This window comes from Eumetopias jubatus, unplaced genomic scaffold (assembly GCF_037043125.1).
Source record: "Eumetopias jubatus isolate StellerSeaLion01/CBP00866 unplaced genomic scaffold, mEumJub1_p1.0 scaffold_7, whole genome shotgun sequence".
NCBI lineage: Eukaryota > Metazoa > Chordata > Mammalia > Carnivora > Otariidae > Eumetopias > Eumetopias jubatus.
The window spans coordinates 90,729,658-90,749,764 of NW_028274813.1; the positions used below are offsets into that span (position 1 = coordinate 90,729,658).

Consider the following 20,107-nt stretch of genomic DNA (forward strand, 5'->3'; position numbering starts at 1 on the left):
ACAGGAAATCTAAGGGCTGTGTGTGCGTGGGCATGTGTGCTGGGGTTTGGGGGGGCTAGAGGAAGGTGGGAGGGGAATGGGCACCCTTGGAAAGCAGAGGCTCAAACTTTTGTCCTGCCTGCTGGATAAGACCTTCCTGGCTGTTCTTCCATTTCCCTCTCTTTGCTGTATTTGATTGTGCTTTCCTCAACGCCGCCCCAACTGCCACTCCAGCTCCGGGGAACTCATGCTGCAAACACACCTTTCTGTTCTTCCAGGGCTCTTTGTAAATAAACAGAACTCCAGTCTCTAGTCCCTGGAGCTCTCTTCTGGGCTTTCCATGCTGGGGCGCATCCCCCCAACCACAGCGCAGCAAGGCTTGCTTTCTTCCTTCAGTCCCTGACACCTGCCATGGCTCCACGGCTCCAACATGCATCCTTGACACTTACCAGAAAAGAATCTCCAAGTCTGTTAGACACTCAGAAGTGACTCTCCTCACTGGTAAAATAAGGAGCTCACTGTAGATGAATTCTATGATTACCTCCAGCTCAAAAAGAGTTTGTGATTTTCTATTTAACAAGAGTATGGCACCAACTTACATCCGAAATTCCTTTTGGTTCCTTGCAAATTGTCTTTTTGCCTCTTTTATAACATCACGGTAAGTTGGAGCAGGTGGTGTGATTGGCTTATGGTCAAGGAAAGATTTTTAATCAGGAACATTTGGGAGAGGAGGACAGTACCCATCGCAGGGGGACTGAGAGGGCCGTCTGGCCTGGGCTTCCCAGTCAGGAAGGGTCTCAATTGTGGACATGAATAGGACGTCCAGAGTTACACTGAGAGGACTGAAAGAAGACAGTACCCATTGGATCACGTTAAACTTGTGTCCCATTATCTGGACTACACCACCCACAGTGCACTAGTTTCATAAATTCTGTAATTCCCTTTTTTTGTGGTGGTGGTGTGTGTGTAAGTGCTTTGTGTGTATGTGTGTGTGTACATTAAAAGCAGCAATTGGTTAAATGTAAATATTTAAAATGTACCAACATTTCTGTAACCCTATTTAGGCATTTTTTCATTTCTCCATATACTGAAAACCTCAAGGTCTCCTGACTTCTCTGAAAGGCTGTGGAGGTGACTGGCAGTATATGTTGGTTGCCTTGGGCTGGTGGCTGCTAAGAACTGCAGGGAAGAAAGATGATAAGTAGAAGGTGTCATTGTGCTGTGAATGAGCCCGGGGCTCTTGTCCCATCTGTTTCTGATACAGCCTGTGGTTGTGCTCCTAACCTTGGTCTTAAACCCACATTCGCGTCGGACAAAGCAGACACTTCCCTTCAGAGACAGCAATTGGCAAATGACTCCAGGAGGCAGCCCTCAGCTTGTGTTAAAAGAAGACCTGAGCCTCACTGGTAAACTGGGAGCTCTTAAACCTCTGTAATCACCGAGATCCAGGGGATGAGACTGTCCTTGTATGACCCCCGCTCCCCCTCCTGAAGCACATTTCAATATTACCTCTATCTTTCTTGGAATGCAAATTTAGAGTCTACTTTAAGGCTGTCCTTGATGCTCATTTTAATCTTATTTATCTGACATAAGAAAGTTAGAAGAAGCCACAGGACCACATAGGTACTTAACTTTATGACCTTAACTTCCTCAGTACTGTATCTCAGTTGAGGTAACCAGAAGGAAAAACATGAACCACTCCACAACAAAGATGCTCCCAATAAGCTTGAATAAAATTTATGTCTTTCCTATGGAGCTCTAAACTATTCAGGATTTATCTTCAATCACGTATAACTTGAACATCAAGGCCTTAGAACCAAGGAAAATAACACCTGATTTTCTGTGCACTCCAGACCACTTTCTCAGCAATGCCAGAAGAGATACATTCTCTGGGCTGGTCCCAGAACCTTTTAAGCAGGTTTTTACCAACCATCATTGACTGTGGAGGAAAGCAATGTTGACAGCAGAACATACTCCATCCTACCAACCACGGAATTTGAGAGGGTCTGGGTGACTATATTACTCTAAAATGGATCAAAATTCTCTGAAATAAATTTTAGAGAAGACTATTTATTGATACATTCCAAATTTATTTTTCCCCTTAATCATATCTGGGTTTTAGAATAAAGTTTTCCTTAAAGAAAGAGATGAGCCTGACTTCACTGTTTAATGTCACAGTGGCATATGGTTCCTGAACTTATGATAAAATGAACAGTTGATTTGCACTATGTAGGTGAAAATCAAATCAGTGCCTTGATAGCACCTGGCACCCCCATGAGGCAGACCAATAGTGACAATTGCAGGTATTCAGGACAAATAATCATTATTAACTCCAAGGACTCATTCAAGATACAGCCTTCTTCCGGGCAGCATGAGGCAAAATTGGGAAGTCAAAGAAGTGTGCGTCTTCAGTGTCCTTTACTCATCTTCTCTCTTGGTGCTTTTCTTTCAGGACCCTCTAGCTCTTCCTCTCTCCTTGGCCATTTCCCAAAGATTATAGAGAGAGTGCCATCCTGGAGGTTGAGCTCTGGTTCTGGCACCGTGCTCAGCACTCTCCATCTAGTACCATGGTAGCCATGGTAGTTAACCAGGCTGGCCCTCCTTTTCCTTGTCTGTAAAGTGTGGGGGTTTGGTTAGATGGTCACATGGCTCCTGTCCTATTCTGATTTTCTATGAGATAGAATATGAGCCTATATAAGTTCAGAAGTTCAGACCCATCAGTAAGGTAATGGCAAAACACTTTGAGAGTGTGGGATGGAATCTGAGATTTTGCAAAGGAATGAGGGGGAGTTTGTTTACTAATAGGATATGGGGGCTGGATGAGAGGGAGGAGGAGAGATCAAATGTGGCTAGGATAATGGTGGAGTCATTTTACAGAGACGGGGAAGTCTCAATTTGAAGGATGTATTACAGAGGATGAGAGTGTATTTTAATAATGGGCATGTTCAATTAGAAACTCTCAGTAAATGCAGATAGAGATCAATGGGAACAGATGTGAAGACGGGGACTGTCTTCAAAGGTGATGGTTGAAACAATGAGAATGAATGAGACTCTGAGGGAGAATGCAGACAGAAAAGAAAGGAAAAGAAAGGACCTTGAGAAAGATGAGATATTAGGGATCAGTAGTAGAAGGAGGGCAGGAGCCAGGAACTGGTATAACACAGTGTCACATTCCAAAGAAGGAGCTATTTAAGAAGCATCATCAAGGAAGTCATAAAGGTCAATTTTGAAAACCAATAAAGGGCCACCTAATTGGGCAATACCATTATGCATTCAGAAATTACTTTCTGAGCACCTGTTATGTGCCAGGCACTCATAGGACCCTAGAGATTGAGCAGTGAACAAGATCCACAAGGTTTCCACTCTCATATGGCTCATATTCTAGAGCTTATACACTTTCCAGAAGCCATTCACCACAGAGAAGTCAAGGCATACTCAAATAAATCCCCTGCCTAAAGGCATAAGAAGCAAAGCAATTGATTATTTTAAATAGAGGTAGCTACTGTAAAGGCAGTAAAATCGTGTATGAGCAGAGAGTAGCTGGGAATGTGTATGCAGGGTACAGCATTAGCCCGAGAAGGCCTGAATATCAGGTAGAAAAGGGAGCTGTCTATCACATTTGAGTAGGAGAAAGGGCAAGAGTGAGTGTGGGCAGAGTGGTAGGAGATGAAATCAGAGAGCTAGGTAGAGCTGGATCTTCTAAGGGGCTTTGTAACCCTTGAGACATGCAGAGGAAGCTGCTGGAAGCCTTTAAGCAAGGGACTTATTTGAATTATGCCTTGACTATGTGACAAATGGCTTGTGAAAAGTGGAGAAAAAGGGCAGCTCTTCAGAGGCTCTTTCCATAGCTGAGGCGAGAGGGGTTGTGCTGCTTGGACTAGGGTGGTAATGGTGGAAAGGGAGAGAAGTGGACAGTTTCAAGATATGCTTTAAAGGTGGAGTTGATAGAACTCACGGGGTTATTTTAAAATAGGTGTCCTGAAGATGGGAATCATATTATAAACACTGGAATTTCTAGCAAAACAATTTTGGGCATCAAGCCTGGCAGTTGGCATTGACAGTTTGGGGCAGAGAGTCCTGCCTGGTGGCCAGCCCTTAAAGTATTTCGAGTCTAATCAATGCCTGCACAGAAGGCTGACAGTGCACTCCTCTCCTAACAGTTAAACACGTGGGCCCAGGAAAGCATTGTATCAGCTTGTCCAGTTAGCCTACTTCTTGATTAGTCTATCAAACACCGTGGTTAACTCAGAAACCTCAAAGATACTGTATTTGAGGCAGTGGTGGGGGGGGGCAATAACTGGAAATGGAGTGGAGAAAAAAGAAGTTAACATTTGTTGGATATCCAACATAGGCCATGCACTGCAATGGGGTCTGTACAGTATCTCTAGAATTCTGCTTGAGGCTCTTGCGACTGGTGTCTTTGCTTCCGGGAAAGTAGTTCTGCCCCACACAGTCCTATTTGTTGCCTGGCAGAGGACATCCCAGGAATCCTCCTCCTCATCAGAGCTTCATTTTGCACTGGATTTCTGTTTTCAGTGTGCTGCTTTTTTTATTTTTAAGGATTTGTTTATTTAAGAGAGAGAGAGCACGTGCACATGGGTGGGGGAGAGGGAAAGAGGGAGAGAATCTCAAGCAGACTCCCCGCTGAGCACAGAGCCTGATGTGGGGGGCTCAGTCTCGCCACCCTGAGATCATGACCTGAGCCGAAATCAAGAGTCGGACGCTTAACCAACTGAGCCACCCGGGCGCCCCAAGTTTTCAGTGTGTTTCTGAGGACAGTGTGTCTTACTCTGGGAAAGACATTTCATAGTAATGTAGGTTATATTCAAACAGTAGCTGTGATCGAATAGTCAATGTATCAACTGGAATTTCTTGTTTTCAACCGATTGTTCTGCAACTTATGGTCAGAAACACAGCATTGTCTTCAGGAATTATAGACATTCATGAATTCTGATCACACTGTACAAATTACCTTGTCTTCAGGGATCTTCTAAATGACATTACTGGAATTAAGTGTCTACATGAACTACAGTTTTCTCTTGATATGAATCAAGTCTGAATGGTAAAATTCCAAAATAAAACTTCCTTAAGCTGGGTCCAAGTTACTTTCAAACTTTGGCTTTCAGATTTCATTCTGCGTAAGTAACATTTTTGACTATTCAGAAAATGATAACTTTAGGGACAGATTAGTCCTCAAGTCTAAAAGGGAAGTAGTGGAAGCCTCACTTTAAATAATTAAAGCAGAGAAAAACTAAACCTCACAAAATCTACTCATTTTGACAAATGTTTCAGCAAGACTCTAACAATGTTACTGTGGTAGTCGTTTCTCAAAGTCATTATGCTGTACACAATGCCATATGGCAATTATATCTCAATAAAATTAAAAAATATTACAAAGAATACTATAGCAGCATTAATGTAAGCAAAAGAAAAGAAAAAAATTCTCCCATAATTCCACTTTCCAAAAAATAAAACTATTTTCATTTTTCTATGTGCCTTTCCATCTGTCATATACAAATATATATTTTATGTTATTGTTATAATGGCATGGTTACTCTCTTTACCCAACTATCACAATTTTTCCATGCATCCAGGTTTTGTAGTCATTATTTTAATGTTTGCAAAAGATTTCAGAGTGTTTGTACCAGAGGGGCTCTACTGCCCTGATGCAAAAATTTCTCCTCTCTTCCCCAATTGTGTTTTCCAGGATGACATCCCCCTCCATGCCTCCCCACCTTCAGGTCTTGCAAGGGAGGCCTGTGTCTCTCCAAACTCAAATCTCTGAGTTCTGGGAAAAGATAACCTTGTTCTTGCTCAGCTTTGGATGGGTGTAATGCTCATGGTCAAAAAAAAGAGGTTGTGGTCCTGTTCATTACATAAGCAAGAAGCCTGCATTTTCAGTTATGCCAGATTTCCACCTTAGTTTTTTTTTGCCCTTTGCCTGTCCAGACTGTGATGAAGTCCAGCAGCTTTGGAGGAGAAGGCTTAGCAATCTTCCCGAAACAAAGAATACCTGAAGAGATCAGGCTACTTTTAACATCTGTCTTACTCTCCCCACTACATCTAGTGACTGAAACTCTAAGATCTTCTCCTGAGTAAAAATCACAGAAAGTTAATTATTTAAGCATTCTTCTTATAGAATGATTAGCACAACTAATGATATGCTTCTCCTGAAGTGTACATGGTCTTGAGCTGCTGAAATTTAATTTGCATGCAGCTATTTCCTGGTAATATTTAATTTCTCTCTCAGAGGGCCCATTAGAATTGCAAAGATTTTATCCTTCTACAAAGTTATATTGTGCTCTTGAGTATGGTTCCCACGATGAAGCATTTATGAATGAGATGGTGCTTGTCACTCTGAACTAATTGGATTTTCTCCCTTGAACATTCATTAAATACTATTGGTATTAAGACAAAACTGTATTTTATTTCTTATAAATTATTAATTTTGAACATATGTCATTATTAAAATGAACTTGGGTATACATTCTTCATAAAGTCATTCTCATTGCCCACAAAAGTTGGTCACAGTATTTGTGTTGTGTAATGAGGTTCTGGGCTGTATGTTGTTGCTACTAAGATCTTAGCATTTTCTTGCACTGTTCAGTCGTGATGGTTTTTAGCAGACTTCTGTTAATGTCTGTTAATGAATATCCTAAGTTTTATTCTCATCGGATACATAAAGTCATCAATTTTCCCCAACTGTAGAAAATTAGAGTACTTACAGCTTACAAATTATGAAGAATGGCTATATTTTATTCCTTGGGGATGACTGTGCAACATGTTTTCCAAATGCACTGTCTGAGCTGACCTCACACTGTTTTCTCATGCAATGCTACAGGGAGTTTACTTGGCAAGCCACTAAATGGAGAAGAAGCCATTTGGGTACAAATAAAATAGTCCTCTTCTGGGACTTCACAACAGTTGCGGTTGGCATAGGACACACAAAACCTGGAGACATCCTAGAGGGCTCAATTCAGACCCTGGGGGCCTTGATCTCCCTTTAGAAACCGAGTATTAGTGGAACAAGGGACCTTAGAAATTGCAGAGTCCAAATTGATTATAATATAGATGAAGAAACTAAGGCTTCTAGAAAGGAAGTACCTTGCCGTGGAGAATTCGGGCATGTGTGAGACTCAGGAAAAGAATGTCCCGGGGCAAATTTTGCTTCTATCTGCCAAAGGTATTGTCCTAGGATGAAGCTGCAGGAGGCTTTGCTATCTACCCCATATCCCTTAGATATATTCCTCAGAGTATTTTTAGAATTGTTAATGAGATTACCAGGCTTAAGGCCAAATAAAAGGAATCTAGGCAGCAAACGGTGGCCACAATCTCCTCCTTTATACGCCAGAATTCATTTAATTCTTAATCCTAAAAGCTAAATTCTTAAAATAACTTAGCATGTGGCCCAAACTGATCATAGAACAGTTATCTTCTGCTTACCGTTTACCTTTGCTTACACTTCAAATATTTTAATGTCAGATTTGCAAGAGTGTCAAACATCCACAATACAGCCATATATCCAGAAATTTTTTTGAAAAAGTTATTACTGACCCCATATGCCTTATTCTATGGGAGACAGTGCCACTGTTAGATTCTATATGGCCTAGTATTAAGGGTAAAATAGGGGTTTTAGTAACTTTCATTATTTAATACATCATTAGAAGTTTTGCAGCATAGCTTAGAAAATTGAGGGAATAAGGCTACCAGAAATATTAACACAGATTTAACGAAAAGCCTTCAACAAACTTGCCGGGGCTTTTGCTAGGCTTGGAGACATAAAGATGAGTAAGACCTGGTGTTTGATTTACAGGAATAATGAGTAGGAAAGAGAACTAACACCAGGCAGTTTTTCAAGTAGAAGACAGAAGAGCTATAAAAAATAGGCATAAAGACTATAAAAATCTTGCATTCTGTTCTGCTTTAGGGCAGAGCTGTCTCCAATTGGATGAGGGTGCTCCCCCGTGCTGCTACAGCATCTTTGGCAGGATTCTGTGACTGATGACACGGTTTCCTGTCTTTGCTGTTGGACTGCTTAGCACCCTCGTATGAGTACCATCTGGTATGGAAGGGGTGTTAGGGAGGTGTTTATTGTTCTTGGCCTCCTGAGCAAGCATTCTTACTGATATTTCAGTGTAGCTGAATCATAGGCTTCATCTTGAGAAGCCTAGCCATCATCATCAAGTTAATTATTTTTTTGCTATATTGTTTAAGATATTGGGGAATTATATCTTCAAGGAAAATTTTCATTAAAATGGTTAACATAAATTTTGGTGCTTTAGATGGTCGGCTCCAGTTACCTGGAAAATTCAGTTATGGCAATAGTTCACACTCCCTGATAAGACTGAATAAAGAAGTTGTTGATTTATAGAGATTCCATTATTTTTATAATTTATGCCCTTGAACAGAGACGGCTCCAAGAGTTGTTTGGAGAGAATTTAGCCATCCCCATTATTTCCATCAACCCCTCCTCCATTCACAAAGCTCTTCCAAATAAGCATACAAACTGTGGATTTGCAAATACAGCACCTTATTTGTCACTGGATTGAATATCTAAGCCCCTCCTATAAAGATAGAAATTCTAGAGACCCTACTCCCCCGAGATGGGCCAAATTGGATTATTAGTAGCAAAACAGACAAATACATGTGAGATAACCAGCAAAAGAGCCAATTTATTTGTTCTTAAATACACAGACTTCAGCTCTAAGCTAGGATAGGGTTTCTACTTTCGGAAATCCTGGAGCACCTCTCAGAGTCACTCAGAGCCATAAACTGGCAGTGATTTTTATGGGGTGAATACAAAGTAACAGTGTGGATTTTGTCTACTTTCTCCTTTGCCTGCCCACCTTCTAGGAGGAGAAATGGGTTAGGTGAACACAAAATTATAATCTAGTCAATTTTTATATTTAATTGAGATATGGCTTTTTAGTCTTAAATTCTAAGCACTCAAAAAGCTATGGCTTGGGGCGCCTGGGTGGCTCAGTCGTTAAGCGTCTGCCTTCAGCTCAGGTCATGATCCCAGGGTCCTGGGATGGAGCCCCGCATCAGGCTCCCTGCAGGGAGCCTGCTTCTCTCTCTCCCACTGCCCCCGCTTGTGTTCCCTCTCTCACTGTGTCTCTCTTTGTCAAATAAATAAAATCTTAAAAAAAAAAAAAGCTATGGCTTTTCTACCTGATTTTTTTTATTGACCAGTAACATATATAGCAAGGATATCCATTTTTTTCCCAAATGGTTGAAATCACTTAAACTGTTTGAAAATGAAATTTTCTTCTCTTACTTGGGCTTTACCACATTCATACTAAGTTATAAAAAGCCAAAATCTTAATTCATACTAACTCTCCAGGATGCAAATCCCTCCTGCTCCACAACCCCCGCCTCCCTTAATTTTCCACTGAACCATGTTTATAATCTAAAATCCCAATTGTGGCTAAAAAATGGATACAACCCATTTCCTGGAACCTGATTACCTAAGGCACTAAAGTGTTCTATTTATTTCATTAGTTAGTTTAATAACAAGTTTGCTGAATTGTGGTTCCTGTCGTGTGCATTTTATTAAAAAGAAGGGAAAGAAAAACCTTAAAGAGAAAGAACTTAAATGGAGTAAGAAAAAAGAGCTGGATCTTACAAGCAATTTTGTAATTGTCTTTGGTTCAAGGTGGCTGCAAAATGCTTACAATACACATACACGTACTTAACTCATGTAAAACAAAACCCCTTTGTTCTTCAAGTTCTTAAAAAAATAGTATGATGTTCATTTTCTACCCCACCCACCCCCTTTTTTTTCACTTGGCCTACACTCTTAACTGGCAGGGTTTGCGGAAGGAGGAAACTTAGCAACCTACTCAACAAAGTTTAGAATAGCTTCAATTAAAAGTCATCTAAAAATAAAAATAAAACCTCCTTTTCTCTTCTGAGAGCAAAATTTAAATACTTGTATCATTTATCCTACTAAGTTCTATGATGTTTTTCTGCTTATAAAGTGCTCTCTTCAATAACTCAGATATATTTTTTAAAATATAAAATCTGGTCCTTTAAGGAGTCCTTGAGAGCCTAGCAGGAGAATTACTTACAAGTTTATTCTAGTAACTGATATAAACTAACATCAATGAGAATTAAGTAAAGGGAGTCCATGGATCAAATATCTGACCATCAAAAGGCAATCACAGAATTTTATACAGATCTAGGTTATTTATAAAGTTCTTGACCTGGGGGCTTGTACAGAGAGTGATAAGCTTTCTTCTACAGATCAAAGCCATGAGGAACGGTACAAAATACTGCATGATGCTAAAAGTAGTTATCTCTGAGCAAAACCAAAAATTAAACAAAGCTAGGATAAAAGGGAAAAAATCCAACCAAAAAAAGCAAAATATGAGAGGAAATTAACTTTGTTGGTAATTTTGTTGGATGGATGAATAATGAGTGGCTGAATAAATAATATGTAATCTTAAGCCACTGAACTTCTAAAATTAGAAGGTTGCAAGCGGCAAGGCAAAAGGAAGTTCTGTACGTGCCGGCTGTCTGATATCCCAAGGTGACATCTCAAGTTCTGTGAAGAGATTAAACTTTCCTTCTTACTCAAGACAGTGCTGTCCATAGAACATTTTTGTTATGATGGAAATGTTCAATATCTGCACTGTCCAACAGTCACAGATAGTCAATACTTGAAATGAGTCAGTGTACCTGAAGAACTGTATTTTTACTTATACTTAATTTTATTAATTAATTTTTTAAAAGATTCATTTATCCCAGAGAGGGGGGAGGGGCAGAGAGAGAGGGAGAGAGAATCTCGAGCAGACTCCCTGCTGAGCATGGAACCTGACGTGGGGCTCAATCTCACAGCCCTGAGATCATGACCTGAGTGGAAACCAACAGTTGGACACTTAAACAACTGAGCCACCCAGGTGCCCCATTAACTTTATTAATTCAAATATAGGTTTTTTTGTTTTTTTTTTGAGTAAAGCAATAGAAGTTTATTAAGTGAAGATACAGAAAAAGCTCTCAAAGAGTGAGAGGGGTCCCGACAGGGTTGCCAATGAGAGCCTTTAGGGTTGGTCTTTTATAGAAAGCTAACCAGGGAACTTAAATCCTCTTAACATTTCTAATGATAACACCTTCAATGGCTTACTTCCTTTTTAGGGGCTGGTTATTCTTTGTAGTTAAGTTTAAATAGCCACACATGGTGAGTGGCTAACATACTGGACAGTGCAGTTCTAAAATTATGAAAAACATAATAAATATCTAACTTTATGTACATATGTCTGTTTTTTAAATCTTGCTCTAAATAGTATATATTATTACTTTATGTAATATTGTAAAATATTATTAAATAGATCACGTACTAATCTTGGTTTTCTAACTATATGTTTATCTAGTCAAAACTACTCAGTTTGTTAACTTTTACTTGGAGAAGTTATCAAGGTATAAGAACAGTGAACAAAAGAAAACCACCCTTTATGGGCTAGTTCCACAAAACTGAGTATCTACAATAAGAACCAATGGTCCATCTTTTTGAGGACACTCACTCTGCTAAGTGAAATAAGTCAGAGAAAGACAAATACTGTGTCATATCACTTATACATATAATCTGACAAAGCTGAACTCAGAGAGTAGAATGGTGGTTACAAGAGGCAGGGAGGTGGGGGAAATGGGGAGATGTTGGTCAAAGATTACAAACTGCTGGTTAGAAGAAGAGTAAGATCTGGGGATCTAGAGCATGGTGATTATAGTTAATAATACTGTGTTATATACTTGAAAGTTGCTAAGAAAATAAACCTGAAATTTTGTCACAAAAAAAAAAAAAGAACCAATGGTCCATCTTTGAAAATAAATTATCTTCAGAATGCCCCTAAGGGCACTGTGACTTGCCTTTTTCAGAGTATATCTGATATACAGAGTCTCATCGTGATAATTCTTGCAACTTTTCCCTTACATAATTCCTTTTTTCTTTGTTTTTCTAAAAAGACTTTATTGATTTATTTGAGAGAGAGAAGAAGAGCATGAGCAGGGGGAGGGGCAGAGGGAGAGGGAGACAAGCAGACTCCCCGCTGAGCAGGGAGTCTGACACGACTCAATCCCAGGACCCTGAGATCATGACCTGAGCCAAAGGCAGATGCTCAACCGACTGAGCCACCCAGGTGCCCCTGCTTTATATAATTCCCAAGACTTGGACAACTTCTCTATTTGCTTCAGGGTGAGTATGTCTTTTCCTTTCCTAACAATATTCTCTAGGATTTGGGAGCCAAAGACACAGTGAGCTGACTTGCCCCTTACTGTAACCCTTGATGGTTGTCAAATTGACATTGATAGGTGCCTCTTTTGTTTCAGCACATTTCTATGCTTCTGGCTCCATTCTTTGACTCCATTTTCCCCAATTCTACTCCCTCCTTTCTTTTTCACCCTTCTGGTGGGATTTCCCCAAGTCTTAATACTGGAGTATGCAGACAGATACATGGCATTGTAGAAAGGAAGCAGACTCACCTTTGGTACTCATTTCATGGAAGAGAACAACCCGGGGAATCTTCTTTCCATTTTCTTCCAGCTAAGCCTCTGTTCAAGATACCCTTGTTCAATACTTAAGTACTTCATGTATACTTCAATTGTTGCTCTGATTGCTTCCAGAATAAGCAAAAAATTACCCATTTCTCTGAAGATTGCATACTTTTCCAGACAAAGGAAGTGTGCTTTCTTGGACATTTAAAGGTGTCATCTTTCTTAAAGGCCACTGTGCTGCAGCTTTTAGACATTGAGGATGGGGAAGAACAGAAATTGTTCAGGTAAGCATGGGAGGAATGCTAGAAAAAGGCTGTATCTTGGGTAAAGCCAACAAGCTTGTGGACAAGGTCATCCATTAGACAATAAGTTATCTGACAACAGAGATGGATAGTCAACTCTTCATCACATAGCATAGCACCTAGCACATATATTTTCTTGTTAAACAAGATATAAGAAAGAATCTGGAGTCTGGAACTGGGTAATGAAGGCATATTCAAGTAACTGGACAGAATCAGACACTTAAGCAAGATTTGAAGTATCTAGAAAATAATAATTAGAGTAGACAGCACATCTAGAATCCAAAACAAGGATTAGGGCAGGAGAGGAAAGCCAGGCAAGGGGAAAGAGTAGAGATAAATAGGTGAAAAGGAGAGATTGCTGATAGACACATCCTAATCTACTGCATGAAACAGGTCTGCCTACATGCATCACATTTCCCCTAAAAAGCATGTTGTCAAGGCCATTATGTACTAGTAGGCACTTATATGTTGCACAATTCTTACACAGATCACAAGATTTTGAGTTTTAAATGTCTTCTAAACAAAGCAAAAATGACTACCAAATATGGGATTGTTTGTCTAATTCAGCATTTAATCCCTCCTCCTTCTAGATCATGGTAAGGTCCTTCCTTAGGAAGAAATAACTCTAGAAGATGTGGGAAACCATCTGGCCAATTCTGCTCAAACTCTTGCAGCAGGAAGCTCCATTTCATGGTAGCAAACGAGACCCAAGGTACAATGCTGAATTCTTTAAAAATGTAATTCCCATACATTTCTTTTTCTTTGCTTCCATTTCATTGACTATTGGGGATCTGAAAGAAAAACAGTGAGCAATCAATGGATTGTTTTTTGCTTTAATGGTAAGAACTGAAACCAACATTGTTCCCCCTGTGTTAAGTAATACTGGGAAGAAACATACTACCCCAGGTGGGTCTTTTGGAAGCAGACTAAGAAACGGAGATCAGTGTGCAGAAGATTTATTAGGGAGTGCTCTTGAGATTAACATTTCTGGGTTGCAAGGGAAGAAAGTAAAATTGAGCAGAGAGAGAGCTTGAACTGTAATAATAGTCCCACTGGAAGTCTAAGTTGACCTATAGGGAGTTCTAAAGCTGGGATGACCCTTCAGAATTTTTCTGAGTTGAAGGGGCCCCAACCTCAGCGACTTTATATATCACATTAGTCAATGGATGAGGGGTACTTTTGAAAGGGGGCATGGTACAGTTATCTATTGCTGCATAACAAACAATCCCAAACTTAGTGGCATAAAACAACAATTGTCATTTGTTATTATTATCTCAATAGTTTTGAGTGTTGACTGGGCTCAGCTCCACGGCTTTTAGTTAGGGTCTCTCATGTCATTGCGGTCAGGTAGTGGATGGAGCTGGAGCCGTCTCAAAGGCTTCCTCACACGTCTGGTGTTTGATGATGGCTGTGGCTCAACTTCAGCTCTGGCTGCTAGCTAGAGCATGGCCTCTCCATGTGGTCTGACTTCTTCCTCACTGAGCAGATGTTTCTGAGAGCATTCCAAGAGTAACAGCAGAAGCATTACAGCAGAAGCTGTAAAGCCATTTATGACCTAGCTTCAGAAGTCACACTGCATTGGTTGAGGAAGATATAAATGTCTGCCCAAACTCAAGGGAAGTGGACATAGGTGCTACCTCTTGATGAGACAAATGGCAAGGTCATATTGTAACAAGAACATGTAGGAAGGAAGATACTGTTGTGGCCACCCTAAAAAATTATAATCTTAAAAAAATAATGACAATCAGCGAGGCCACTATCATTTAAATGAGGCAATCCTTTTAAGGTGTTAGCAACTGAGGGCTTTCGGCCATAGTAACCCTCCAGCAGCCAAAAAATAAGTCCCTTATTCTGGAAGCAAATCTGGGCATTCAGAGCATCCACCATATATATTTTCCTGTACCAGAACTTTTTTTCTTTTCCAGCTTTATTGAGATGTAGTTAACATATAACATTGTGTAAGTTTAAAGTGTACGAATATGTTGATTTGATATACTTATATGCTGGGAAATAATTACCATAGTACCATTAGTTAACAACTCCATCACCTCACATAATTACCAATTCTTTTTTGTGGTAAGGATGTTTAAGATTTATTCTCTTAGCAACTTTAAGTATATAGTACCGTATGTTAACTGTAATCACCACACTATACATTAGATCTCCAGAACTTGTAACTGGAAGTTTGTACCCTTTGGCCAGCATCTCCCTATTTCCCCTATCCCTCAGCCCCTGGCAACCACTATTCTATTTTCTGTTTCTATGAGTTTGGGATTTTTAGGTTTCATATATAAGTAATATTTTACACTACTTGTCTTTCCCTGATTTCTTTCACTTAGCATGATGTCCTCAAGGTCCATCCATGTTGTTGCAGATGGTAAGATATGCTTCTTTCTTATGGCTGAATAATCCATTGTTATATACCCATCTTCTTCATCCATTCATCCATTGACAGACACCTAGATTGTTTCCCTATGTTGGCTATTGTGAATAAGGCTCCAATGAACATGGCATTGCAGATATCTCTTTGAGATCTTGTTTTCACCGCTTTTGGTTATATACCTAAAAGTAGGGTTGCTGGGTCATATGGTAGCTCTAAACTTAACTTTTTAAAAAAGTTTTTATTTAAATTCCAGCTAGTTAACATACAGTGTAATATTATTTTCAGGTGTAAGATACAGTGATTCAACACTTCCATACAACACTCAGTGCACATTACAAGTGCCCTCCTTAAACCCCACCACGTATTTCACCCCTCCCCCCCACCCACCTCCCCTCTGGTAACCATCAGTTTATTCTCACTAATTGAGTCTATGTCTTGGTTTGCCCCCCCCTTTTTCCCTTTGCTCATTTGTTTTGTTTCTTAAATTCCACATATGAGTGAAATTGTATGGTATTTGTCTATATTTAACTTTTTAAGGGACTTCCATACTGATATTCATAGTGGTTACATCAATTTATATTCTACCAACGATGCATGAGGGTTCCCTTTTCTCTACATCTGAGCCAGCACTTATTGTCATATTTTGAAATTTTGATAACAGCCATTCTAACAGGTGTGAGGTGATATCTCACTGTGGTTTTGATTTATATTTCCCTGATGATTAGTGATGCTGAGCACCTTTTCATGTACCTGTTGGCCATCTGTATGTCTTCTTTAGAAAACTGTCTATTCAGTTCCTATGCACACTTTTAATTGGATTTTTTTTTTTTACTATTGAGTTGTATGAGTTTCTTTTATATTTTTGATATTAACCCCTTACCATATATATGATTTGCAAATATTTTCTCCCATTCCATAGGTTGCCTTTTCATTTTGTTGATGGTTTCTTTTGCTGTGCAGAAGCTTTTCAGTTTAATATAGTCTCACCTATGAATTTATGCTTTTTAGCTTGTGCTTTTGGTGTCATACCCAAAAGATTGTTACCAAGACCAAAATCAAGGAGCATTTTCCCTATGTTTTCTTCCAGAAGTTTTACAAGTTCAAGTCTTAAGTTTAAGTCTTTAATCCATCTCGAGTTAATTTTTGTGAGTGGCATAAGATAAGGGTCCAATTTCATTCTTCTGCATATGATTATCCACTTTTCCCAACACCATTTACTGAAGTGAATGTCCTTTCCCCCACTGACTATATTCTTGGCTCCCTTGTTAAATATTAGTTGACCATATATGTAAGGGTTTATTTCTGGGCTCTCTATTCTATTCCATTGACCTCTGTGTCTATTTTTATGCCATGAAAATACAGTATATAAAACAATATACATTCAATGTGTTGTATATTTTCATATGCTTTCATGTTACTAATTATCATTCTTTTATTTCAGCTTGAAGAACTCCTTTTAGCATTTCTTATAAGGCAAGACTAGTAGTGATGAACTCCCTCAGCTTTGTCTGGGAAAGTCTCTGTCTCTCATTTCTAAAGGACAACTTTGGTGAATATTCTTGGCTGGCTTTTTCTTTCTTTCAGTACCTTGGATATATCATCCCACTCTCTCCTGGCCTATAAAATTTCTGCTCAGAAATCCACTGACAACCTTATGGAGGTTCCCTTGTAAGTTACGAGATTACTTTCTCTTGCTGATTTAAGATTCTCTCAGTTTTTTGGGGCACCTGGGTGGCTCAGTCATTAAGCGTCTGCCTTCGGCTCAGGTCATGATCCCAGGGTCCTGGGATGGAGCCCCACATCAGGCTCCCTGCAAAGCGGGAAGCCTGCTTCTCCCTCTCCCACCCCTCCGGCTTGTGTTCCCTCTCTGGCTATGTCTCTCTCTGTCAAATAAATAAATAAAATATTTTTAAAAAAAGATTCTCTGATTTTTTGATTTTTGACAGTTTAAAATGACGTGTCTTGGAGAAGATCTCCCAATAACCTCTTGTCCATGAGCTTCATAAACTTGGATATCCAAATCTCTCCCCAGATTTGGGAAGTTCTCAGCCATTTTTTCTTTAATTAAACTCCCTTCTCTCTTCTCTCGCTCTTCTTCTGGAACTCTGTTAATTCTCAGATTATTTCTTTTGATGGTATCATACAGAACAAGCAGGCTTTCTTCACTGTTCTTTTTTCTTTGTTCTCCTCTGACTGGATAATTTTAAAATTCCTGTCTTCTCACAGATTCTTTCTTTGCCTAGTGCATTCTGTTATCGATGGTCTGTACTGCATTCTTCATTTCATTCCTTATATTCTTCAGCTCCAGAATTTCTATTCAGTTTTTTTTTATTTCTATCTCTTTGTTAAACTTGCATTTACTCATGTATTATTTTCTTGATTTCATTGAATTATCTTTGTGTTTTCTTGTAGCTCATTGAGTTTCCTTAAAACAGCATTTTGAATTCTTTATCAGGTAAATCAAGATCTCCATGTCTTTGGGATTGGTTATTGGAGGATTATTGTGAGCTAGTGGCGATGCCATGTTTCCTTGATCCTTCATTTTCCTTGAAATTTTGTGTTGCTGTCTTCACATTTGAATTAGCAGTCACCTCCTCTAGTCTTTGCTAACTTCCTTCAGGAAAGAAATACCTTCCATCAGTCCTGCTAGGGATTCTGAGGCTTTCGCAGACCTTCTATGGATATACCTGCTCCATGTTTCTTGCTCCCCCTTGTGGCAGAATTCTTAAGCTTGTATGTCTTCTCTTGATCCTGGAGCATACCAGAGCAAGGGTTGACAGTCTTCCTTTTGTTTTCCCAAAGGTGGATTAAAGCTCAAGTTTGTGGTCTCTCCCTGAACCACAGATTTGGGCTGCCACAGGTTTTCTGTGTGTGCTCACCATCTGCCAAAGCTTGCTCTCACCATTGCCATTTGGAGGATGCACAGGGAGCTGTCCACAGGGTGTGAGTGTGTGTGGGTAAGGCACAAAAGCACTGGGGGTGGGGGTGGTCTACCCATGGGACGGTTGGGAAAATCTGTGGGTGAGGTGTCCCTAGTGATTTGTGCACAGGCTTCTTGATGGAGTCTATGACATAGTAGAATCTGCATCCCTTTAATGCCCTCTGAGAGTCCTATCTGTCAGTCTTCCAGTCTCTTCTTGCTCCCCAAGTCAAGCAGCTCATGATTCAGTGATAAATGATAAATGGGGTAAGAGAGAAATGGGCCTTTCTGGCAGCAACCCACAAAATTAGGAAAGTTGAGTGCTCACTCACACACTCTCACTTTTTCCCATGTGAGAAATCACAGCCAAGAGGATATCTCTTGGCCTTAGGCTGTGCCACTTTGGGGGACTCAAACTGTTCTTGCCCTCTCCAGTGTGTCCACACTCGTGTGTGTGTGTGTGTGTGTGTGTTTTCCTGTAATGCTGGAACTTCTCTACTGGAAACCTGAACTTCTACAAAGGCCCTCTTGTCCATAGGTGATTGTGAGGTGTTCTCCAGGGGTTCCCAGACTGTAGCCATAAGGCACCAGAGTTGTTTCACAGGCCACTATGGGGCCCAAAGCCAGAACTGAGGTCTGTATGCCTGTTCCCTGATGAACAGTTGGGTGAGACGCCCCTCAGTTTCCTTGGTGAATGGCGCTGCTCCCACAGTTCCCCACAAAGGTACTTTTGTCTGCAGATGGATGTCTAATTGCTGTTGTTAAGAGGAGGTAGAAATACAATTGACTAATGCCTTATTAAGCTGTCCGTGTGTTAAAAAGTTTGGGGACCATGCATATGTTTTTATCATCCCTATATTTAATAATGCTGAGAATAAGAATAAAAATACCTTAGCTACTTGCTCCAGGAAATGCTTTCTCCTGAAAGAAAAGACTTTGAACCAGTTACAGGTAGCTTGCTCATCAAAACTCCCTTCAAGACCCTTGCTTCACTGCGCCCACCAATCCAATTAAACACTGCCCAGTCCCAGATAATTCCCTGCCTTGCATAGCCTGACTCAAAATCATCCAATTTAGGCCCTAAATCCCTACAAATATCATCCCTGAATTTACCCATTATGAGAAACTACTAAAGTTCTTTTATTTATTTATTTATTTAATCTTTTTTTAACTTTATTTATTTATTTGAGAGAATGAGAGAGAGAGAGAGAGAGCATGAGATGGGGTTGGGTCAGAGGGAGAAGCAGACTCCCTGCTGAGCAGGGAGCCCGATGCGGGACTCGATCCTCGGACTCCAGGATCATGACCTTAGCCGAAGGCAGTCGCTTAACCAACTGAGCCACCCAGGCGCCCACTAAAGTTCTTTTAAATTGATATTCTTACTTAGCTTTACTTGGTCAACTGGTTATTCTGGTGGCCTTTTAGGGAAGCTGACAACTAAGAATGAGAAAGTGTATACTCTGAAGAACCTTGTTCTACAGTGAGTTGACAAAATGAGAATGTTGTCATTTCAGAAAAAGCTGAGCTATTAGTTTAGCCACCAACAGCATGGAAAGTCAAATTCCTCCAACAGAATCATAAATTGCAGGATTCAAAAAGACTCGAAATTTATCTAGTCCAATCCATCTGCTTGATACAGATGGAGAAGAAGCTCAAATCTGGGCTCAAATTCGAGTAAATTAATTTAGAGACTCCTTCAGTGCAACCAAGGGTTTTGGGATTCCTCTCTACTCCCTTATCTCCCCACTTCGTTCTCTTCCTTTCCCTAGCCTTGGCATACCTTGTCCCTGTTCTTCCTCTTTGCAGACAACTAGAGGAAGTATCAGTCCTCCATCATGTTTTGGTGGAGGGTGTCTGTGTTGCTACAGGGTTTCAGGGCTGGGTGTTTTCAACAAAAATATATTTTTAAAAAACCTCCCATTCCAGGAAGCTAACATGTGGTTTCTATTATCTGAAAGGTCTCATTAAAATATAATATTGTCATATCCACACCCCTAGTTTTGAAGCTGAAGGGAAATGAGGGTTAAATTTTTG

General features: G+C 40.0%; 1 protein-coding gene across 1 annotated transcript in view; it reads right to left on the reverse strand.

Annotated features, from left to right (window-relative positions):
- The window catches only part of FAM227B (family with sequence similarity 227 member B), a 220,773-nt gene that overhangs the window by 7,105 nt on the left and 193,561 nt on the right, over positions 1 to 20,107 (reverse strand). The window contains exon 13 of the mRNA XM_088024783.1: positions 579 to 656. Within this exon, the coding sequence (XP_087880909.1) occupies positions 579 to 656 (78 nt within the window). The remainder of the gene's footprint in view (positions 1 to 578; positions 657 to 20,107) is intronic.